Source organism: Hypanus sabinus, chromosome 6 (assembly GCF_030144855.1).
Source record: "Hypanus sabinus isolate sHypSab1 chromosome 6, sHypSab1.hap1, whole genome shotgun sequence".
Lineage (NCBI taxonomy): Eukaryota > Metazoa > Chordata > Chondrichthyes > Myliobatiformes > Dasyatidae > Hypanus > Hypanus sabinus.
Genome location: NC_082711.1, coordinates 94,286,838 through 94,311,862, shown reverse-complemented (window position 1 = coordinate 94,311,862; position 25,025 = coordinate 94,286,838). Strand labels below are relative to the sequence as shown.

At 44.3% G+C, this 25,025-nt stretch overlaps 1 protein-coding gene across 1 annotated transcript in view; it reads right to left on the bottom strand.

Moving 5' to 3' along the window:
- Positions 1-25,025, bottom strand: part of scin (scinderin) — a 135,384-nt gene that overhangs the window by 31,393 nt on the left and 78,966 nt on the right. Inside the window, exon 9 of the mRNA XM_059972622.1 lies at positions 21,073-21,194. Within this exon, the coding sequence (XP_059828605.1) occupies positions 21,073-21,194 (122 nt within the window). The remainder of the gene's footprint in view (positions 1-21,072; positions 21,195-25,025) is intronic.

Here is a 25,025-nt window from a genome sequence, read left to right as displayed (position 1 = left end):
AAAGACAAGCATACAAGCATCATACACCACCTTTATTAACCCCGCAGCCCCTTTCAGAGAACTATGGTCTTGGATCACAAGATCCCCCTGTGAATCAAGGAGGGCTGCAAATCTCCCACATTGTTCATCCTGGGATTTGTACCACTCTCGGACTGGTACCCTGTGGAGATTTATCTGTGAAACTAACCCTGTCTGTGATGGTGTGGTTTTTGTCATGATAAGAAGATATTTACAATATCCCATAGCATGGAAAAGGGCTTTATGAAATTCTTTTCTGAGCTATTTATAAGCACATGGCAATAAAGATTTATTTTGATCAGTAACAAAGCTGTTCATGTGACATTAAGCTGATAAATATTTAGCCACTGCGCAGGCTCTGTCATCTACAAACTTGTTTGACAAAACTATTTAGTAATGCTTCATATAGGTTTCACAATGAATGGATACACACTGCCATTTCTCTCAGGGAATGCTATCTCAGTGAGAAAGGAATAGCTGATGTCACTCATGACCCAGTACTAAACAAAGCCATTGATTATGGGCAGGAACCAAAGTAGTTTTGTAGTGCTATTCCTGCAATGCAATATGTTCCTTTAGTTCTCTGAGGAATTCTGAGCTTTCTACCTCGAGAGATAGCAATTTGACTGACTAAACCTGGGTAGGTGAACTCACACAACATACATTTTAAAGGGTTGTGTCAGCTGACAGATTTGTGACTGACAGTAGTCTGTGCCACTGAGGTTTTTACCTTGCAGGGTCGCTATAGCAATGAAATGGTCATAACTTAGGGAGACTCACTGCCATATAAACAACATGGCAACCTTCTGAGGCCAACTTCAGTCCATTCCCTCCATCCGTTTCTTTGAGGTGGATTTTCTAAAGTAGGGGTTCCCAACCATTTTTGTGCCATGGACCCCTACTATTAAGTGAGGGTCTATGGACCCTTGGTTAGTAACTCCTGTTCTAAAGGAAGCAGGGGACTATCAAACAAATGTAAATTAGGTGGACCTTGAAAACAATGCCAGGGCCTAATGCACAATACATGAACAGCTGCAAAGCCCAGCCCACAAACTTACTTTGGAACAATAAACTCCAACTGAAGAGGTGCAAAGTGAATTCAATCTGCAAGTGGGTATGGTTACATACCTCATCACCACTAAATTGTTTGCACATTCTGTGATACCCATTTGACGGATCAGCAGAAAGTGTAACATAACACCAGAACAGCTAACACCTTGAAAACAACTCAAGGAGTTTATATATTAGATTTCAACAGTTTATATTTTGTTAATTTAAAATTTCATTATATTAGTATTTTACACAAAAGTTAAGGAAGCTTGAATGGCTTTATTCATGAACGTTAAGGTCAGATTTACTTAACTGATTTCTGCATTACTGTCAAAAACTCTCCTTAAAAAAGAGTCTGTCCAAATGATTTTGGATACCTACTCAAGTATACAATTATTTTTGCCAATTTTAGAAATAATTCAAACTTGCTTTCAATTTTTTTTAAGTATTTGAACTTTAGATTTAAATGTTCTGCACTGTTTTAATGTCTCATTGAACATGAGACTGAAAGCCTGATGGGACCTTCTCAAGGCTCACCATTCAACCTCAGGGTTGTAGCCTATGCCAAATAATTTGGGGCTGAGACTCCAAGGAAGAGATTACTGGGTTAACAAGAATTAAGTACCATTATGAAGCCTTCTCTGATGAATGAGGTAGCTTCCACTTTTCCATAGAAAACAATTCAGAACAATTAAACCCGTGCGCTTTAAACATATGAGACTTGATCAACATGGAGCAACTATACACAAATTCAGTAATCCTATTAACAAACTGACACCTTCGTGGGCATGCAATACTCAAGCTCAGTAGTTAAAAATATATGACTTGAGAAAAGCAGAATTTAAAGTGATTTGTCACATCAAAGTCACTACATTTAATAAATCCTTACATTTGCAAAGTACAGGAAATGAAGCTGTTATAAAGAACCCAAAATCCTCAAGCCAGAGGGTGAGGGAAATGTAGAAACACTTATAAATATCTGTTTAATATATTTGCACAGGTGCTTAAATGCATATCTAGTCTAAAATTAATGTAATAAAAACCCAATATTTAAGAGGCAAAATTTCAGATGATTGAGGCAAGATACTTAAGCTGAGATCTCATGCAATGAGCCATATAATTGAAGAATATAAATTAAATTAGATTTGCCCAATGGTTTAAATATTCTGTTGAATTAATTTAATTCTGCCACACCAACAATAGCTGAAGGCAGAAAGAAAAGCTAAGGCTTAATTAGAAACTCTTCATTTAGGACCTTTTCTTTGTATAAACTCAATATGTATTAAGATTATTTTTAATTGCAAAGCTGCAAGCTCTTCCTTTGGAAGTTTGAAAAATATTTCTATTTTTATTTATTCTACCATCTATTAAACTGCTGAATTCCTTTATTTGACTTTGCATCTATATTTTATGAGTGTGTTTTTATTTCCTTTGCTATCAGTTAAGTGCTCAGAGGTTTGGCAGATGTCAAATGTTGAAAGCGGTCCATGCTGTACATTTCTTCACTCTCTGTCACAAGATCACTTGTAGTAAGCATGACAGACAAAGTCAGAGTCTTCTTGCCCCAAGGAAGACGTATTCCATCTGGTAGCCTCACTGGAAACTGACAAAATGCATTATCATCAGCTTCTGCAGTTTGGACTGCCGAAAAAGGAAACTGCAACATTTTGCATCCGACCTCTGGAAACCCAGACCAGAACATTTATCGTTTATCTTCAGTTAAATTCGCAGCAATTATAAGAACTAGACGAATTCAGTGTTGGCATGGACAGTAAGGGAATACTTGCTTATTCTGCCGCAATTTCAAAGTGCTTTTGCATAACATTTTCACCCACCCATTGAACTGTTGAAATCAGGGTCCTGTGCTTTTCTGAGCATGCATTTGTTTTTAAAGCATCAACTTAGTGGAATGCTCCAAAGGTTACCTAGTTTAGTTTGACCAAGCCTCCTATTCCCCTTCCCACTACAACAGGTGTCAATGTATTCACCTATCCATAATTTACCATGAATCAGCTTGAGGGGGTAGGAGACATTAAGCCCCCTGTTCTTCAACTCACAAGACCTAGCTGTTAAGATACCAACTAGGCCTTGTCATTTAAACTCCACTCAAGGCCCCTTCCCTGTTTCATTTACCTCCAGCATTATCTATTTTCCTAGCCCATTTTTGCCTGATGTCCCACAAGGCTGTCCATGCAAAAACAAAGTAATTCTTCATTTCTGAGCATGAGGAGATTTTTCAAGCATGAAGCTGTCAACCTTGAGTCCTTTCCTGCCTTCACTTCATACACATACTTTCCACAGAAATATCAAGAAATGTCCTCTCTCTTATTAGGAACACTTGGCCAAGTTAGATCATTCCTGATGATCCAACATGGTCAAGAGTCCAGATCCAAATATTGACTATTTTCCTCCATGGATGCTGCCTGACCCACTGTGATCATCCAGCTTTTTGTGCATTGTTCCAGATTCCAGCATCTGCTGTGTCTCCATTCCACTCTGAGCCTGGCCAAACTCAGTGTAGTCACCCAGAAAACAAGTGTTGTGATCTGTTATCACTTCTGCACTGCCTCACATCTATCTCAATTATGTCAGCTGCAGATGATACATTTAGCAATCTGTTATGTTGAAGCAGGTTCACGGGTTTGGTAAGTGAGAGAGAAGACACTGATTATGAATAAGCACATTAATCATTTATTTACAAACAGTAAAATATTCCACCAAACATCTAAGCCACCCTAAGTTACACCAACTACATTACTAATCATTCAGTAACACTTCAAACTCAACAGGTACCTTATTAAGTATCCCCAAGATACACAACTTCAAAACTAAACAATAAGCAAACAGATACTTGGCTAAGAGTGTGTGTGGGCCCTCCTATAACTGCAGCATACTTCCCCAGTGCTTCTTCAGCACTGCTCAGGATCTGAGTATGACGATAAGTGCCCAGCAACAAAGGAACGCCCTGAGGTGCCTTAAACTGGACACCAGTGCCATGACACACAAGGCAACCAATGGGATTGAACTGCTGCATCCTTCAAATGGTCCAATCAATGACCAACACTGGAGAAGTGGCTTTTGACCGACAAGTAAACTAACCCTTCACACTACACAATCCAAAAGTATCAGTAAATTAAAAATATAGAACAATTTGAATAAATCATGTGATGTGAAGGCAAAGGCAAAGTATTTCCTAGAAAACCAGTGTCCAGTAACTGAACATATTTGCTTGTGTGTCAGGTTATTTTCCCTCATTTTTTATGCATTACATAGGATCTGACAGAAATCTGCTGTTCATTTGTCAATGCCAACTTTGCTTTACTGGGATTTTTTTATACCTTTAAATTTGAAGCAATCTTGTTCCTCATTATCCCACTCTAGATTATTGGTCTTGTATTGCCGAGTAATTTGGTGCTTTTTTAACTCTTATTATGGAGACTTGTATTACAACTCTTGTCCATATCTGCACTATTTATTCTTGAACTGTGTTTGGGGTTGATCTTTTACTAATATCATGTTTATATTCTTCTGTACAATGTCCTGGGTATGTTACTCAAAATGGCCTCTTTGGTTTGTTACAAGTAGGAATGTTTCTTTGTCGGATAAGTGTTTCTCTAGCCGTTGTTTCACTTTAGAATGGCTGATATGGTAATTGTATTCATTTGTTAATCAATGGGGAATGTCATTGTGTCTTGTGATGCTGGGAACTTGGGGGAGGGGTTTTTCGCGGGTTTTTTGGGGGAGGCCGAGGAAGACATGGAAGAAGGTGGACGTGTGCTGGACTGCTCGTAAGACCACCGGGGTGGTCCCAGGTGCGACGGCCGGATGGGTCGATTGGTTCGTTGATTGAGCTCCAACGAGTGCACTAAACAGACTGAACTTTGATAAGTGGCGCCTTTTGTTTTTTTCCTTGTGTATATATATTGTATTGCTTACTACTCTTTTTAATTTTAGTAAACTCTTTAAAGTGTATTTCATAACGGTATTTGTTGTGGATTTGATACTGTTGGCGGGCTCGAGGCGTAAACTCGATTCTCACAGCACCTGCGTGTACGGGAGGTGGGTTGGAGAGTGGCTGGATCCCTTTTTCCCCTAGACATATACCAGCCTGTGGGTAAGTGTTACATTTGTGGGGGCTTGTCCGGGATTGGATTGTCAGGGGCTGTGGAATCGCGCAGGCAGCAGAGGAAGATGGACAGAGATAAGTTTGTTTGTTGGTGCCAGTTTGAAGATGTACCGGTACAGTACGCATGCGTAGTGAGCGGAGTGGATTTTCGAGTTTCAGGAGACGTGATAGTGCGGGGTTTAAGTTCGGTGAAGGGTATTGGGCAGGTAGAATTGGTAGCTAGACGGTGTGGTAAAGAGGTGGGGTCTAGCTGGGTGTTGGTTCATACGAGTACTGAAGTCAGGACGGTGGAACTGCCGGCGACGGTCAGTGTACCGGGGGAGGCGGGCCCGTGGGGGCTCCACTTCTACAAGGATGAGGCTGAGGAGTTAGAGCTAGAGGTGGACCCCAGAGAGGTGCCCGGCACTAGTAAAGGGAGGTGGGAGGAGGGAGTTGTGACTAAGCCCCGCTCCCCAGGTAGGGTGGAAGCCTCGGAGCTGGCAGCCGCACTTTATTCCCTGGTGGGGGTGGCCGAGAGGCCACGGCTGAAGCTGGGGGTGTTCTCCGGAGCCAAGCCTACTCCGGATGGGGAGGTGGACTATGAGACCTGGATCGAGCATACGTCTTTGATGTTAGAGGAGTGGCCAGGTTCAGAGGAGGAGAAGAGGCAGCGATTGCTGGGAAGTTTGAGGGGTTTAGCAGCCACAACCATCCGGGAGTTGAAAGCTGAGAAGCCTGGGGCCTCAGTGGAAGACTGCCTAGAAGTTTTGGAGGGAGCGTTTGGGTTGTCAGGGGAACCCTGGCTGCTTTTAGCAGAGTTTCAACGCCTGGAACAATGGAGAGGGGAAAAGCTCTCCGAGTATATATTTAGGATGGAGGGGATGCTCTCGGGGCTGCGGCGCCGAGGGGTAGTGAAGGCGACTGACGTGGCTAGCGTGAGGATGAGTCAGCTATTCAGTGGCTCTCTGGAGGAGGACAAGGTGGCGTGGACTATCCGGCAGGCTTATAGGAAAGGTCCCCCTCCATCCTTCGGGCCACTGATTAGAGAGGTGCGAGAGGAAGAGAGAGCATTGGGGCGGAAAAGGGGCACGGGCCTACGGGAGCGATCCTCAGCGATACAGGAAGTGGTGGCTGAGTGGAGGAATGACAAACCCCCGGGGAGTAGGGAACCCCCTTTGGAGGGGAGGGACAGGGGAGGTACCTACTCTCAGGGGCGATCAGTGCAGTGGATTGGGAGCAGGAGCCGTCCTGGGAGAGGAGGGGCAGCCGGCAGTGTGTGCTATAGCTGTGGAGAGGAGGGTCACTTTAGGTGGGATTGTGAGAGACAAGGAGTCCCGCGGAGGACAAGCCCCCCTGCGACTAAGAAGGGAGAGGTGTCGGGGAAACTTAGGAGAGGCTCAGTGAGGGAATGGACTGGAGCCTCTGGAGGAACACGTTCCCAGAGATCAGCCGGAAGACCACCGGGTGCCCACGCCTCTGTTCCGGATGGGCTGGTAGGACCCCGTGCCAGTGTGGGTCTACGGATAGAGGGAGTTTACGCAAAAGCCGTTCTTGATACTGGATCGCAGGTGACCTTATTGTACCGGTCTTTCTACAATCAACATCTAAAGCATTTGCCCGTAACACCATTTGACGCCCTGCAGATTTGGGGTGTGAGCGAGGGTGACTACCCGTACGATGGGTACCTATCGGTGAGATTGGAGTTCTCGGAGGGCGATGTGGGAGTGTCGGAAGCTATTGAGACGTTGGTGTTGGTGTGTCCTGACCCGGTGGAAACCGGTGGTGCTGCCCTCCTGGTGGGGACTAACTCCCCAGTTGTGCGACGGCTCCTGGGAGCTTGTAAGGAGAAAGGGGGGGAAGACTTTCTGGAGACCCTCTCGGTGCATCCAGTGTTTCGAGCAGTGTTCGAAGAAGGGGTTGCCTCCCAAGGGCTGGACCCGGAGTGTAAACGAGGGACGGTGTGGTGTACGCAGGCGAGGCCCAAGGTGATCCAACCAGGGGAGGTAGCACTAGTGATGGGGACCCCCAGATTCCCAGGAGTGCCGACAGGAGAAGCCCTGTTAGTAGATGCCCCAGACGATCTTGAAGGGGAGACACGATTTCCGGCGGGGGCGCTGGTGAGGCCCGAAGTGCAGAGACCAGGGGTGGTACATGCGAGGCGTATAGCTATAAGTGTCAGGAACACCACGGCAAGAGAAATCACCTTTAAGAGGGGAATGCCGCTGGCACATCTGTTCCCGGTGACGGTAATGTCTAGCGCACCAGTGCGGACCCCTAACGGGGGGGGATCGGAGCATCGAAGGGAGCTGACCGCTGAAGCCTTTAACTTCGGGGATTCCCCAGTGTCGCCGGAGTGGAAACGCAGGCTAGTGGAGAAGATGCTGAAGATGGAAGCTGTTTTTTCTCGGGGCGAGTTTGATGTTGGCTGCTCCAAAAGCACTCGCCACACCATCCGGGTGACGGAGGACACCCCGTTCCGAGAGAGATCCCGGCGGCTGGCTCCGGCAGATGTTGAGGACGTGCGACAGCACTTGTGCAAGTTGAAGGAGGCCGGAATCATAGCTGAGTCTCGAAGTCCTTATGCGTCCCCAATAGTGGTGGCACGGAAGAAGAATGGGCGAGTGCGCATGTGTGTTGACTACAGGACGTTGAATCGGCGAACTGTCCCTGATCAATATACTGTCCCAAGAGTCGAGGATGCGTTGGCCTGCCTGAGCGGTGCAAAGTGGTTCAGTGTGCTGGATTTAAGAAGTGGGTATTACCAGATCCCGATGAGTGCGGCCGATAAAGAGAAGACCGCTTTTATCTGCCCACTGGGGTTCTTTCAGTTCGAACGAATGCCCCAAGGCATATCCGGAGCCCCAGCCACCTTCCAGAGGCTCATGGAGAGAACTGTGGGGGATATGAATCTGTTGGAGGTGCTGGTGTACCTGGACGATTTGATAGTGTTTGGATCGACTTTGGAGGAACATGAGGAGAGACTGTTGAAGGTGTTGGGCCGGCTTAATGAAGAAGGGTTGAAGCTTTCCCTGGACAAATGCCAGTTCTGCAAGTCGTCGGTTAACTACATTGGCCATATCATTTCGCGAGAGGGAGTGGCTACTGATCCAACCAAGATAGAGGCTGTGACCACCTGGCCGAGACCCCAGAAAGTGGGTGCTCTGCGCTCATTTTTGGGGTTCTGTGGGTATTACCGGCGATTTGTGAAAGGATACGCCAAAGTGTGTCACCCGTTAACTCAGCTGTTGTGTGGCTATCCCCCGGTGGGGAAGAAGAGGACGGGGAACCAGAGGCAGGATGCTGGAGGATACTGGAACCCGGCGGAACCTTTTGGCTCGAGATGGGATGATCAATGTGAAGAGGCGTTCCGATCTTTGAAAAGGGCACTGACCCAGGCCCCGGTGTTGGCTTTTGCCGATCCCCAGAAGCCATATGTGCTGCACACGGATGCCAGCCGAGAGGGTCTCGGGGCTGTTCTGTACCAGGAGCATGGCAAAGCATTGAGGCCGGTAGCCTTTGTCAGCCGAAGCTTGTCGCCATCGGAGAGAAACTATCCCACTCACAAGTTGGAGTTCCTGGCGCTGAAGTGGGCGGTGGTGGACAAGCTGGGCGATTACCTTTACGGAGCCAAGTTTGAGGTGAGAACGGATAACAATCCTCTCACTTATATTTTGACTTCGGCGAAGCTGGATGCCACAGGACATCGGTGGCTGGCGGCATTGTCGGTATATGATTTCAGCCTGAGGTACCGCCCCGGAAGCAAGAATATCGATGCGGATGCATTGTCTCGTCGGGAGCCGGGGGAGGAGGAGAAGGACGAGGAGTGGGAGAGTGTCCCTGCCCCTGGAGTGAAGGCGATGTGTCAGTTTGTTATCACCGTGAAGGCCGAGGGAAGAGGGAGGCTGGAACGAGCCGTGGACCATTTGGGGGTTTTTGACGACGCCATACCCCTAGTTTACTGTGACCTGACCGCTCTGGGGACTAAACAGTTGCCGGAACTGAGTCCGGGGGAAGTGGCAACTGCTCAGCAAAATGACCCGGGCATTGGCACAGTGTGGAGAGCGGTCGAGAAGGGGGATGGGGCGTTGGCTGAGAAGGCGAAACACCCATATGTGCCTCTGTTGTTGAAGGAGTGGTCTCGGTTGAAGTTAAAGAACAAAATCTTGTACCGGGTAACAACGCCTCCGGACCAACCCCGCTGTTGGCAACTGGTCCTGCCAGAGGAGTATCACCAGACTGTACTCCAGGCCTTACATGATGATTCTGGACATTTGGGGGTGGAAAAGACATATGGATTACTCAAAGACCGGTTCTACTGGCCCCGGATGAGGGGGGACGTCGAAGAATACTGTAGGGGATGCCGTCGTTGCATCCAGAGGAAGACCCTGCCAGCGTTGGCGGCTCCACTGTCGCACTTGCAGAGTGCGGGACCTCTGGACCTGATATGTATGGATTTCCTGTCGATTGAGCCTGACACCAGCAACACCGCGAATGTATTAGTCATCACCGATCATTACACTCGCTATGCTCAGGCATTTCCCACCAAGGATCAGAAGGCGACGACAGTGGCGAAGGTGCTATGGGAGAAGTACTTTGTGCATTACGGCCTTCCCAGGCGAATCCATAGTGATCAGGGGAGGGACTTTGAGAGCCGCCTTATCCAGGAATTACTGACTATGCTTGGGGTTGAGAAATCCAGGACTACCCCTTACCACCCACAGGGAGATCCTCAGCCAGAGAGATTCAACAGGACCCTGTTGGATATGCTTGGGACGCTGGAGATTGGGCAGAAAAGCAGGTGGAGTCGTCATATTGGACAATTGGTTCACTGTTACAATTGTACTCGCAATGAGGCTACAGGGTATTCACCCTATTATCTGATGTTTGGGCGGGAAGCGAGGTTGCCCATTGACGTGTGTTTTGGAGGTGGAGTGGGTGAATTTCCCGGGAAGTCCCATCTAAAGTACGTGTCCGACATGAAGAGGGAGTTACAGCGGGCGTACGAGTTGGCCGAGGCGGCGGCTACCAAACAAAATCAGCGGAATAAGATGCGGTATGATTGAAAGGTGAAGTTTGTACAATTATTACCGGGCGACCGGGTCCTTTTACGGAATTTGGGACTCCCTGGTAAGCACAAGTTGGCAGATCGATGGGCGGCCAGCCCCTATGTAATAGAGAGCCAGATGCCGAACCTGCCAGTTTACCGGGTGAAACCCGAGGATGGAAAAGGGCCTATCAAGGTACTCCATAGGAATCACCTGCTGCCACTGGGTCAAGCGGTGCAGGTGGATAAGGAGCCCGAGTGGGAGGTTACGCCCAGTACAAGGACTCTGCGAGGGAGCGGAGAACGGGAAGAGCCCGCTGCTGAAGAGCGGGGACGGGTCCCTCACTCGGGAATGGCTACCGATTCAGAGGAGGACGACTCAGATGAGTGGGTCCTGTTCCCATTCGCTAGTGCTCCAGTACCAGGAGAGGAGGCTCCTGGCCCTTCCCATACTGAATTGGGTGAGAGGAGGGAAGGTCTTGAGGGTCAGATGGAGAGGCAGACTACATTGGTGGGAGAGAGGGTGGAATCTGAGCGTGAGCCGGGGAGATCTCGGGTGAGGGAGGACCCCTGTGAGGAAGGGGGTGCGGGTCTGTCAGGTAGACCTGGGGTGTCCGAGACAGTGGGTTCGCAGGTGACGAGGGAGCCCAGTGGGGCAGAAGGGGTATGGAGATCTCAGAGGATTAGGCGCCCCCCGGAGCGGTTGACATATGTGGTACCGGGAGAACCGAGTGTGATTTCTACTGCTCTGGGTAGTTATGTCATTGCCTTCTGCACCTGGGTTGGGTTTTGTGTGTTGCGAGAAGCTTTGGGGACCTCTAGTAATGCCATGAGGGCATGACATTTGCTGGTGGGGAGAGAATGTACAATGTCCTGGGTATGTTACTCAAAATGGCCTCTTTGGTTTGTTACAAGTAGGAATGTTTCTTTGTCGGATAAGTGTTTCTCTAGCCGTTGTTTCACTTTAGAATGGCTGATATGGTAATTGTATTCATTTGTTAATCAATGGGGAATGTCATTGTGTCTTGTGATGCTGGGAACTTGGGGGAGGGGTTTTTCGCGGGTTTTTTGGGGGAGGCCGAGGAAGACATGGAAGAAGGTGGACGTGTGCTGGACTGCTCGTAAGACCACCGGGGTGGTCCCAGGTGCGACGGCCGGATGGGTCGATTGGTTCGTTGATTGAGCTCCAACGAGTGCACTAAACAGACTGAACTTTGATAAGTGGCGCCTTTTGTTTTTTTCCTTGTGTATATATATTGTATTGCTTACTACTCTTTTTAATTTTAGTAAACTCTTTAAAGTGTATTTCATAACGGTATTTGTTGTGGATTTGATACTGTTGGCGGGCTCGAGGCGTAAACTCGATTCTCACAGCACCTGCGTGTACGGGAGGTGGGTTGGAGAGTGGCTGGATCCCTTTTTCCCCTAGACATATACCAGCCTGTGGGTAAGTGTTACACTTCATTTCACTATGAACTATTATCAAAGCATTCCCAGAACAACCCAGCCTCCAGTCAGCAGTGATACCTCACTTCAAAGAAAACAGTCCTACTTAAAGTAAATATCAATAACACAGCTGTACAACATTAGGCGCCGACGTCACAATGCTTTCATGCCTTCAATATGACAGCTTATCAGCAATCTTAATTTAATGATACTGTTGCAACATAACTTGTGATAACTCTACCACAAGAAAGGGTGACCAGTTTCAAGTTCCTGTGTTTCAACATCTCTGAGAATCTGTCCGAGGCTGAACATATTGATGCAATTATAAAGAAGGCATGGTAGGAGCTATATTTCATGAGGAACTTGAGGAGAATTTATATGTCACCAAAGGCATTCGCCAATTTTTACAGATGTACTGTGGAGAGCATCCTAACTGGCTGCGTCACCGTCTGGTATGGAGAGGCCACCTCACAGGGGTGGGAAAAAGCTGCAGAAAGTTGTAAACTCAGAAGCTCCATCATGGGCACTGGCCTCCTCAGCATCCAGCAAACCTTCAAAAGTAATGCCTCAAAAAGGTGACATCCAACACTATGGACCCCCATCACCCAGGACATGCCCTCTTCTCATTGTTGCCATCAAGGAGGAGGTACAGGAGCCTGAAGACACACACTCAATGATTCAGGAATGGCTTCATCCCATCTGCCATTGGATTTCTGGACAGACATTGAACTCTTGAACACTACCTCAGTAGTTTTTTCCCTTTCGTATTTATTTTTACATATCCTTCTTATCATAATTTATAGCTGCTATTATTATATATTGCAAAGCACTGGTGTTGCAAAATAACAAATTTCACGACATATGCCAGTGATGGCAAGCCTGATTCTGATTCTATTGTTCAACAATAGGAATTTCTGGTTGTCTCATTTACAATAACAAATACACTGCCGCTCTATTCAACCTTGTAGTGTTATGAATGAGGAGCAACTCTGATGGGCAGAAGGGTACAGAATCGCAAAGTCGCCCCCCCCCCCCGAGAATCACAAAATCGCTATTATTTCGGGTCTGATACCCAGGAAATGAGAGAGATACACAACATGTCAGTAATGAGAGAGAGACAACGCAGGGATACACAAAGGTGGAATGTCTCCTACTGACAAAGAGAGAGATTACTGCTATTGTCTCTTGAAGAAGGAATTGTGTATTGAGTACTGTTCTATTCAGTGAAACCCCTCAGGGAGCAGCCAGAGTGGTCTGGTTGAGTGATTGCATCATCCCAACCTGATTGACACCTGAGACCCCGTGAGTGGGGATAAAAGTAGGGTCTGGGGAACACCTGTCAGACGCACCAGGAGAGACGCTACGAGACTGGTGGGGGCTTGTGTGTGTGTCCACCCTTGCCTTGGTGATGAGTCCTTCACGGAACGGTCTAGCGAAAGGACGGAGACAGATCAAGATCATAAAAGGAAAGTCGGCAAGTTAATAGCTGTTATACTCTCTCTCTTTCTCTCTCTCCAACAATTGCAACACCGCCAACAATAACTACTGCAGCCTGCATGAACTGAACTGAACTTTATATTTCCATCGGACAATTCATTATCCCCTAGACAACGATAGAGCTTATTCCTTATTGATTATTAGTATACCCGCACTTTTAGGTTTAGTATTGATGACGTATATTATCTGTATATTTGCATTGATATTATTTTTGTGTAATTTTACTAATAAATGCTGTGAAAATGGTATCATCAGACTTCAATGGATACTCCTATCTTTGCTGGTAAGACACCCAGTTATGGGGTTCATAACAACTTGGGGCCTCGTCTCGAGATTTGATATCAAATTGGAGGGCCAGTAAATTGGGTTTTTAAGTCCAGACGTAGATCTGGTTGCGCGGGTAACCAGATGGGAAACCAGCAAAGATGGACGTAGATGAACTTATACAAAACCCGACTTTGAAGGTGCTAGAGGAGGCCACAAAGACGGACTTGGTAAATGTTGCGAAAGGACTAAATCTTGCAGAGGTGAGGTCGTCAATTAAAAAGTGGGAGATGTGGAGTGCCATACCTCAGTATTATATTGAGACGAATGCATTTTCGGCTGAGGTATTAGACAATATCCCTGAAAAGGTACCAGCTATTGGGACGGCTCAGTTAGAGTTGGAAAAATTAAGGTTGGATTAGAAAAAAAGGGAGTCTGAGCTCCAGCTATAGGAGTTAGAGGCAAAGAGGGAGCATGAAATTAGGTTAAAACAGCTGGAAGCAGCTGAAAAGGAGAAGGAAAGAGCTGAAAACCAGAGGGAGAAGGAGAAACAGAGGCAGCATGAGCTGAACATGGAGAAGTTAAGGCAAGAGCGAAGAGCTCAAGAGGCAGACTGAGAGGAGCGGTTCAATGTTAGTAGGGAGTTTAGGTTAGTACTTCCATTCGAGGAGATGGATGTTGATAGTTACTTCTTGCATTTTGAAAAGGTGGCAGTGAATCAGAAGTGGCCCAGAGATCAGTGGGTGGCGTTGTTACAAAGTGTGTTAAAAGGGAAGGCACAACGGGCATATGTGGCGTTGTTTGTGGAGGAGGAGGAGTATGAGAATTATGAGGAAGTAAAACAGGCCATTCTTCGGGCCTACGAATTGGTACCTGAGGCATATAGACAAAAGTTCAGAGATTTAAAGAAAGTGTGGAATCAGACGCATGCAGAGTTTGCCTATGAGAAGGGTGTGCTCTTGGATCATTGGTGTGCGGCAGAAAGGGTGGAAGAGGATTTTCAGGGAGTTAATTCTGAATGAGGAATTTAAAGGTTGTGTTTCGGATGATATCCGGATGTATTTGAACGAGAAGCCAAATAAGTCCATATCTGAATTTGCCAGGTTCGCAGATGAATATGCCCTAACCCACAAGATAAAGTTTTCCTCGAATAAGAGTTACAAGAAAGACCATAGGAACGGTAGAGAAAGCCCACCGGCTGAGGTAGAAATTCAGCTGGGAGCTAGTGGTAAAAGTAAGGAGGAAGAAAGGCAAGATGGCAGGAGGGTTCTTGGCTTGACCTGTTTTAATTGTGGAAATCTGGGTCATATTGCATCTAAGTGCTTTGCTCCGAGGAAGAAGACAGGAAAAGGGAAAGCAGCAGTCCCTACAGGGTGTATTGTGTCGATCAGCAAATCGACGAGTAAGCCCCGGGTAGATAGAATATGAGAGGGGCGTGAAAAATTTATTTCAGAAGGGACCATGTCTGTGAAAGAGGGAGAAACACCAGTTCCACTGTGGATCTGGAGAGATACTGGAGCTGAGCAGTCATTGATTCTCGGTAAGATACTAGATTTTGGTCCTGAAATGGGAGAGGTAGTTTTGAGAGGCATAGGAAAAGGGACAGAAGCTGTACCTTTGCATAGGATCATTATAAATTGTGATCTGGTATCTGGACCAGTTGAAATAGGGATGCAATCAGAATTCCCGAGAGAAGGCGTGGACATCCTTCTTGGTAATGATTCAGCAGGGGGTGAGGTTTGGTCAGCAATGAAGCTGACAAGCAAGCCTGTAAGTGTTGAGGACCCGCCCCTAGATTCCAAGATCTATCCTGCATGCGCGACCACTCGCAGCATGTCGAGAAAGGCAGCTGAGAAAGAGACCAGTTTAATTCAGGCCAGTATCGATTTGGCTGAGATATTTTTACCGACCCTGTACCAAGAGGGGTTAGAGGGTGGTAAAACGGAGGATAGGGAGGTGAAAGAGAGTAAAGGAGAGGAGGTAGACCTACCCTTAGCCAGGAGGAAATTTATAGAGGCATGGAGTAAAAATGAGAAACAGATAAGGCTGTTAGAAGGTCCAGAGTTGGACAAGGATGATCTGTCTGGCTTGACAGAACTGTTTGAAGAAGTTGAAAATTCTAAATGTGTTCCCAATAATGAAATATGGGCAGTCCTAGATGAAACGTATGCCATTACCTTGAAAGAGTCTGCTGGGTTGGCAGATGAGGTTGTTTCAGCCCGCAGGGTTGAGTTTACTCCGGAAGGGAGTTGCCCAGAGAGTAACTGGGAGGATCAGGGGAACTTAGAATTTGAAAAGGGGATGGGTATTGAAAGCCTGGAAGAGGCAGATGTCCGGTTTGAGTGTGTTCAAGATGTCGATGCACATGGTACTGAACCTAGTAAGGGAACTCAGAAAAAGTCTGAGGTATCTGATTCAGTTGAAAAGGAATGCAGTCCTTGTGGGTCAGATGGACTTTTCAGTGAAGAAAGGGTTAACCTTGGTACTAGTGGGAAGTGAGAATTCCCAGTTGTTTGTGTTAGAAGGTGTGTTAAAAGTTAGTGAGGAGGTAAAAGGTGGTGATGTGGATATTATTATTGAAGGGAAAGGGAAAAGTGTAGTTCCTAAATTGAATGAAGAAAATTTAAAGTCTGGATTGGTGTCAGGAGCAGTAACCAGGCTGAGGGAACAATGGCTTGTTAACAAGGTGCCTGCGAATCAATTACAGTTTGATTTGGAATGTAATGGTACCCCACTCGCTAATGTTATTCAAGAGTGTGCTGTGAAGAGGCAGAATTTGAAATGTTGTTGGGACAAAGAGGGATCGCTTGCAGATATTAATCTGAAAACTAATAGAATGAAGGGTCCTGAAAATAAAACTAACTTGCTTAAAAATAAAGAATTGTGTGAAAGTTCAGAAGATGGGCTAAGTTTGGAAAACATTGTTGATAAAATAACTCCTATGAAAGGAGTATGCAAAAGTATGAGCAAGCTAACCACGTGAGAGTTAACTGGAAAAGGGGCGAAGGTTGATGAAATGCCACTTTAAATAACAGAATCTGCTTTTGAGGGATTTCAACAAAGCATGTAAATAATAAAGACAACACCATGGAAGATTGACTGTTAAGTTTGAAAGTAAAATAAAGATTAGTATTTGCATAAACTTTTGTAATATACACGTAAGCTAAGTTTACAACTCGTTAGTTTTGTTTTGCTGAAGAAAAGGAATAAAAATAGGTGGTTATTAAATTGGAGTCTGATGCTACAGGAATTTATTAAAGTACAAGATATTAAGCTATTAAAAGAAGTGACAATGTAGTCGCTAAATGTTTAGATGCTAAATTGAATGTATAACTGTATTACTCTATAGTGAAAAACTCTTTTGTATTGTGTTAGATTCTGAAATTCTGTAAGACTCTGTATTAGTTAATTTTTCCCTGTGGAAAAAATTCTTAGAAGGATGGGGGTGTTACGAATGAGGAGCAACTCTGATGGGCAGAAGGGTACAGAATCGCAAAGTCGCCCCCCCCACCCTTTTTGAGAATCACAAAATCGCTATTATTTCGGGTCTGATACACAGGAAATGAGAGAGATACACAACACGTCAGTAATGAGAGAGAGACAATGCAGGGATACACAAAGGTGGAATGTCTCCTATTGACAAAGAGAGAGATTACTGCTATTGTCTCTTGAAGAAGGAATTGTGTTTTGAGTACTGTTCTATTCATTGAATCCCCTCAGGGGGTCAACCAGAGTGGTCTGGTTGAGGGATTGCATCATCCCAACCTGATTGACACCTGAGACCCCGTAAGTGGGGATAAAAGTAGGGTCTGGGGAACACCCCTCAGACGCACCAGGAGAGATGCTACGAGACTGGTGGGGGCTTGTGTGTGTGTCCACCCTTGCCTGGGTGATGAGTCCTTCACAGAACGGTCTAGCTGAAGGACGGAGACAGATCAAGATCGTAAAAGGAAAGTCGGCAAGTTAATAGCTGTTATTATCTCTCTCTTTCTCTCTCTCCAACAATTGCAACACCGCGAACAACAACTACTGCAGCCTGCATGAACTGAACTGAACTTTATATTTCCATCGGACAATTCATTATCCCCTAGACAACGATAGAGCTTATTTCTTATTGATTATTATTATACCCACACTTTTAGGTTTAGTATTGATGACGTATATTATCTGTATTTTTTCATTGATATTATTTTTGTGTACTTTTACTAATATATACTGTTAAAAATAGTATCATCAGACTTCAACGGATATTCCTATCTTTGCTGGTAAGACACCCAGTTACGGGGTTCGTAACAGCAGTAATCTATAAGCAAAGGATCTCTTTCCGCAGCAGGTCAGACAGCGTCTTTGCAAAGAGTAACAGAGCTAATATATCAGGTCAAAGACACAAAGACACTGCCTGATCTGCTGAACATTTCTTGCATTTTCTGTTTTTATTTCACATTTTTAATGCCGGCAGTTGTCCTCACTGTGATATTTTCGGATTGAGGAGGCATTTTGAGCACAAGAAAGCCAAATGCCAGGATCTGGTAGAGCAGTGCCAGAGACAGGGGTGGAGGGCATAATGAGACTCCTTAGGGGTGGGCTGTAGAGGTTTTGTTGGTTGTTCGCTGTGCAGAGCCTACCTTCTCCTTAGCATTGCAAAGGCTGCAAAGAGAAGACCCATCAGGCCCATCATGAAGGCCTGCTGAGCAAGCCTTCAGATGGTGACAGATCAACTGGTGTGACCGGTGGACCAATGCTACTGAGCCGCAAGCCAGGGCCTGATCAACCCTGGCTGGGTCATCTCGGTGAGAGTGATGTTGAAAGACCAGAAACACCCAATGACTCCTGGTTACATCACTGATAATGTGTTCCAGTGTATCTAGGATGTATCTCAGCAGCATTACACAGTCAAACATTTAAGGATGGTTTTTATTGGCACGTGGCAATAACATCCATGAAACAGTGATTAAAGCTCACTGGAACAGCAGTTGTTCTCAATCTGCTACATACCATATTCAGAAAGGCCAGTCATTATTTTGCTAAAGTGATTGCCTGATTTCTCAGGTTATTCCTCATTTTCTAACACCAACTAAAAGAAAGCCACTCCATCCGTGAAGTCTAATTAAGCTTTCAGACCAATCCCATTTATTTCTGTGCAACATACTCTCACTTACGTGCTCATCAATATCCTTGAGATGTTCCTACCATCCAACACACCAGGAGTAATTTACAGTAGATAATCAATCTACCAACAAGCATATCACTGACTTTTTAGTTTCACAGTGCAGTTCAATAATTTACGTTGGTCCTGAATGTGATTTTAGCATACAGCTGAGGTAACTGAATCTGAAGTATTTACATTTACTAGAGACGCAACCCTAATTGGTCATACTCAGCGTGTTACATTGCAGAGATAGTGTGTTATACTCTGCCTCCATTTTTATTTGATTCTCATCAGGAATAGACTTCAAAGGTATTTTCAGAGTAGGCCATTCTATCCCTCATACCACTCCACCACTCATTAATACACTGGTTGACCATTTATCTCAGCACCACTTTCCTCCCATTTCCATTGATTACCTGAATATCCAAAAATCTACTGATCATTTTCTCAGATGTGCTCTGCAATGCAAACTGTATGGCATTTTGGGGGTAGAACATTCATTGCCTGCTGAGTGAAATCATTTCTTTGCATCTCAGATCTGACTAGATATCCTTATTTTGACACGTTAGACCATGGTTTTAGATACTGGATGGAAAAAATCTACCCTGCAGCTGCTTATAAAGCTCCATAGAATTATGAATGTTTAATCGAGATCATCTGTCATTATTCTAAACTCTAGGCAAAACAGGACAGTCTGCTTAATGAAATAATCCACAACTGCCATTTTGGGATTAATCTGGTAAATCTTCATTGCACTCCCTTTAGCACAGGTATCTAGATAAAATATTCCAAGTGCAATCTCACAAGGACTTTATCATCTCTTTAAGACATACTTAGTCATATTAAAATTCTCCTTCCATGAAGGCTAGCATGCTGTCTACCTTCTTGATCATTTTCTGTTCCTGAACATTATGCCTCAATCATTAATGGATGAGAATGTCAACTTTACAATAATTAAAAATACTTTATTCAGAAACAATTAGAAACTATTTATGTCTGTTCTTTATGTATAAGTTGCACATAAGATATATTTGTATATAATTTGAAAGGCCTGCAGCCATTTTTGGCTGAAGTCCTATCCACCGGGAAACTGCTGTCACTTAAAGCAGAGCGCCAGTCATTCCTGGAAGGGAAGTTGCCTTGAATTCAAGAATTAAGTTAAAATAAAATAAATAATATGCTGTAAATCTAAAATAAAAATACAAAATGCTGGAAATACTCAGCAAGTTACAATGCATCTGTGGGAAGTGAAGCAGAGCCTATATTTTCTATTGGGGGCCCTTCTCTTCCCACAGATGCAGCCTGACCTGCTGAGTATTTCCTGCATTTTTTTTAAATTTTAGATTTTCAGCATCCACATTTTTATTATGTTATCACTCTACTGCAGATGCCTTTTCACCACTGTATTTTGCATATACGATAATCCCATTAACATGCATGGTGCCTATAATTACCACACAAATTGGAAAAAAAAGCATTTCAGTTTTAACATCTAAAAAAAATCAAAGAGTGTAACATGTTGGAAGTAGTGAATCATATGGGTCTCTCTGCTAGGACATTTTTCTATTTCATTAATTCCCCCAATCATTTTCGTGCATTGAAGTCTCACACGCAGAAGCTCTGATCACAGAGAGAAGCATCCGCGCTCCATTATCATTGCAGAGACACCACCATGATTGATCCTGTTCCTATTGCTGTTTGCGACTAGCAGCAAACAAAATAGGATCAGCCTACTTTCTGTACTGGGAATGCAGCTCTATCCAGAAAACTGCGTTTCATTAGCTCTCCTCCCTCCTCATAATTCTCCTTGGCTCATTTTCTACGATCCACCCCTCCCATAGCTGTCATTGGGTGAACTCCAATGAGTAAGTTTGTGAATGAGGTGGCAGCTGCCTAATTAAGATAGATAGATAGATAGACACTTTATTCATCCCCAAGGGGAAATTCAACAAGGGGAATGAAGTTTATGTTTTAATTCTCCTTGAAGGGCAAAAAAACCACCATAACACTTCCTTAAAACAAGAATGGCCCAGTTTCAAGATTAAAAAAAAATCCATTTCTGCATTAGCATTAGGTGCCGAACGTTTTTAGGGTAACATAAAGGAGAGAAATTGAAGCTTAATATAATCAAGTAATATAATTAAGTATAATCAATAGAAGTTTTTATTTTGACTATTTATATCAATTTCTGTAAAATTTTGTAGGTAAGTAATCAATAGTTTAACCACGTTAAGCAATTCAGTTTCATTAAAATAAAGGAAGGCTGGAAGAGATAAAGAGCTTGCCCTAGCTCGCCCACAAACTGACAAGAGTGAGATTGATCTACCCTCTGTAGTCATGAAGCAACTCATTTCAAAAGAAGAGAATTTGATTTTTAACATCTCCGGCCTAACCAATGGGGAAGGGCAACTACTCTCATCAAACTGGGCTCTTTTTGGAGATTGCATAATAGTGTGCAAATATGGTAGATTAAAACTAAATGAGATTTGGTATACATACCAGGTGTAAATAATCTGTCCCGATTTGTATGTATAAAGAATGATATAACAATCTCCACCATAAAATTGTCCAAATGTTTCAGGTTCGACGGGAATCTGCCCATTGCTCTCAACTCGCCAGATCTAGAACAGAAAAAAAAGAAGCATAATCATAACATTATTTAGATTCAATAAATGGCATCACATAGCTTCACACAGACTCAATTTATCAAACAGTGGAACAAAGTTACTGGTGATCTATGCTATGCTATACATAACAATTTCAATATTGAGAATAAAATTTAAAAATATTTTCCACTTATGTTTGATATGCATCTTATCATATTGTAGGGATGTATATGTATGTCGCCACAATATCAAATTACTATGTGTCACAACCATGAATTGTTTTGAAATTGTAGTCATTGCTGCCTTAATCAAGATAATCAGCTGAGAGAATAGTACAAAAAAATCCAAGGTTTAATTTAAACTTTTCAGGCCAGCTGGAAATGAGTAGCAGCAGGCCAAGCACTGTTTTTCCATAACTTGAGGAGGTTCAGTACTGTCCAAATCATTGCCTCTTGGATGAGATCTTAAACTGAGATTCTATTCTTCTTTAAGCTGTAGATTAGGGGGTGTCAGGGGTCAGTATTTTTATGCAGAGAGTGGTGAGTGCATGGAATAGGCTGCTGGCGATGGTGGTGGAGGCGGATACGATAGGGTCTTTTAAGAGACTCCTGTATATGTACATGGAGCTTAGAAAAACAGAGGGCGATGGGTAACCCTAGGTCATTTCTGAAGTTAAGTACATGTTCGGCACAGGATTGTGGGCCGAGGGGTCGGTATTATGCTGAGGGTTTTCTATGTTTCTATTTAAAAAAATCCACAAACAACACTGGCCAAGCAAGAGGAGCTTTCCTGGTCATAGATCTGACTGTTCACTATGTTTTTCTCTCCACTGACCAGCTGAGTATTTCCAGCAGATTTTTTTGTTTTTACTTTTAGCTATCCTTGCGTCCTGGTAAACCTTTGTTGTTGTTGTTGTTTCTCAGTTGTTTTAGTCGAGTCTGACTCTTTGTGACCTCATGGACCATAAGGTTTTCAAGGTAAGATACGGAAGCAGATCACCAGACCTTACTTCTGTGTAGACACTGCTGCTGCCCAGGTTGCGACCCAACTGGGTTTAAAATCAGGACCGTCTGCCTTTAAGTTCAGTGCTGATCCCACTATACTACCTGCCGGCCCAGAAAACCTTTACTCCCAGTTAATACAAGGGTAATAAATATTCTATTGAGCTCATTGCTACTTGTGGAATTTTATTTGGTGTTATTTTGTCAGGTACTGTACATTTATCTATATTACTCTAGAGCAGGGTTACAACTTTTTTATGCTCTGGGCCACTATCACTAACCAAGGGGTCCGTGGACCCCAGGATGGGAACTCCGCTCTAAGACTCCTTTTCAAAAAGAGTACCTGATTGAAAAAAAAGGCTTATTAAAATGCTTTAAGGCCATAAAAGGTTCGCTGTGTTCAAGCTCCGTTTCTTTGAAAGTGTTTGACATGGTAACAACCAGATAGATTACAGTGATATCCTCTAGTCCTATATGCTCCTACACTCCTTAAGTGGAAAATCCATCGAATTCTTCTCTAAAAAGCATCTGGGTCATAGTCAGTTCAAATTACTAGCTACAGACCACAGCTTATATCAACATATATCACACTTATACCTATAAGGCATATAGATTCCTTGAACTATGGTCACATCACTTCCAAAAATAGTTTGGCAAAACTACAATTAAAATAATTTTGAAAAGTTGTTCTATAATTTTAAGTTTTTATTTTTTTTTACTGAGATTCATTACCATTATAAAAACACAAAATCAATATCATTATGTTTTGGCAGGCTACAGTCAGCACGAGATGTCGTTCGTTGGTGATGTAGCATGAGGTGCTTTTCGGCTCCTTTTGGTAGCTTGCAATCAGTGCGAGATGTTGCCTGTTGTGATGCAATGTGAGGTTTAAGAGCTCAGGTACTTTTTGGCTCTTTATTAGCAGACAGCAATCAGTGCGGAGCCAATGCAAAGGAAGAGAGTGCAAGTGGAGGAATCCTTGTTGGACCAGCCATTGTTAGAGTGATCAGGCTTTGGCTCAACAGGCTTAGATGAGAACAGGCTTGGACGAGCAAAGGTGGAGGGTCTAATTAAGTTAATTTTTCTGTTAGTACATAGCTAGTGCACTGAGAATGGGTCTGGAGGTAGTGGTATGCTTCTTGTGTGAGATGTGGGAACTCTGGGAGTCCTCCAGCCTCCTTGATAACTACATCTGCATGTTGTACATCAAGCTGCAGCTCTTTAGAGACAGGGATAAGGAACAGGAGCTGCAGCTTGATGACTTTTGGCTCATATGGGAAAATGATATATAGGAACTACAGGGAGGTTCCGAAGTTGCAGGAGTCAGGTACTAGGGTGACTGTCAGGAGAGGGAAAGGGTCAAGACAGCCAGTGCAGAATATCCCTGTGTCTGTTTTACTCAATAGTAAGTGTACCGCTTTGGATACTTCCCCAGGGGGAAGCCACGGCAACTGGGTCTTTGGCAATGAGTCTGGCTCTGTGGCTCAGAAGGGAAGTGGGGAGAAAAGGAGTGCAGCAGTGATCAGGAAGATAGAGGGGGTGGCATTGCTGTGTTGGTTAAAAAAAAAATCAAATTTTCAGAGGAGGTGACGTAGGCTTGGAAGGGGTTGAATCATTGTGGATAGAGCTAAGAAATTGCAGATTAAAATAACCCTGATGGGAGTGTGCACAAAACCCCAAAGAATAGCAAGGATGTGGCCTACAAATTACAATGTGAGATAGAAAATGCATGTCAAAAGGGCAATGTTACAAAAGTCAGATTTCAATATGCAGGTAGATTGGGAAAATCAGGTTGGTGCTGGATTATAGGAGGGGGAATTTCTAGAGTGCCTAAGAGATGCTTGAGCCATCATATAGGCATTATAGAAAGGATGTGGAAACCATAGAAAGGGGGCAGAGGAGATTTACAAGGATGTTGCCTGGATTGGGGAGCATGCCTTATGAGAATAGGTGACTGAACTCGGCCTTTCCTCCTTGGAGCAGCGGAGGATGAGAGGTGACTTGATAGAGGTCTATAAGATGATGAGAGGCATTGATCGTGTGGATAGTCAGAGGCTTTTTCCCAGAGCTGAAATGGCTAGCATGAGAGGTGCTTGGTAGTAGGTACAGAGGAGACGTCAGGGTTAAGTTTTTTTAAATGCAGAGAGCAGTGAGTGCGTGGAATGGGCTGCCGGCAGCGGTGATGGAGGCATATACAGTAGGGTCTTTTAAGAGACTCCTGGACAGGTACAGGGAGCTCAGAAAAAGAGTGGGCTATGGGTAACCCCAGGTAACTTCTAAGGTAAGGACATGTTTGGCACAGATTTGGAGCCCAAAGGCCCTGTATTGTGCTGTAGGTTTTCTATGTCTCTATGAGCCTGCTAGAGGATCAGCTATTCCAGATTGGGTGTTGTGCAATGAACCAGAATTGATTAGAAAACTACAGTAAAAGAACCCTAAGGGGCCAGTGATCATAATATAATCAAATTCACCCTGAAATTTCAGAAGGAGAAGCTAAAATCAGATGTATCAGTATTACAGTTGAGTAAAGGGAATTACAGAGGCATGAGAGAGGAGATAGCCAGAATTGATTGAAAAGAACACTGGTAGAGATGGAGGCAGAGAAGCAATGGCTAGAATTTCTGCAAGCAATTAGGAAGGCACAGGATATATACATCCCAAAGAGGAAGAAATATTCTGAAGGAAAGATGACACAACCATGGCTAACATGAAAAGTTAAAGCCAACATAAAAGTCAAAGAGAGGGCATCTAATAGAGCAATAATTAGCAGGAAATTAGAGGATTGGGAAGGTGTTAAAAAGCAACGAATGGCAACTAATAAAGTCATTAAGAAGGTAAAGATGGA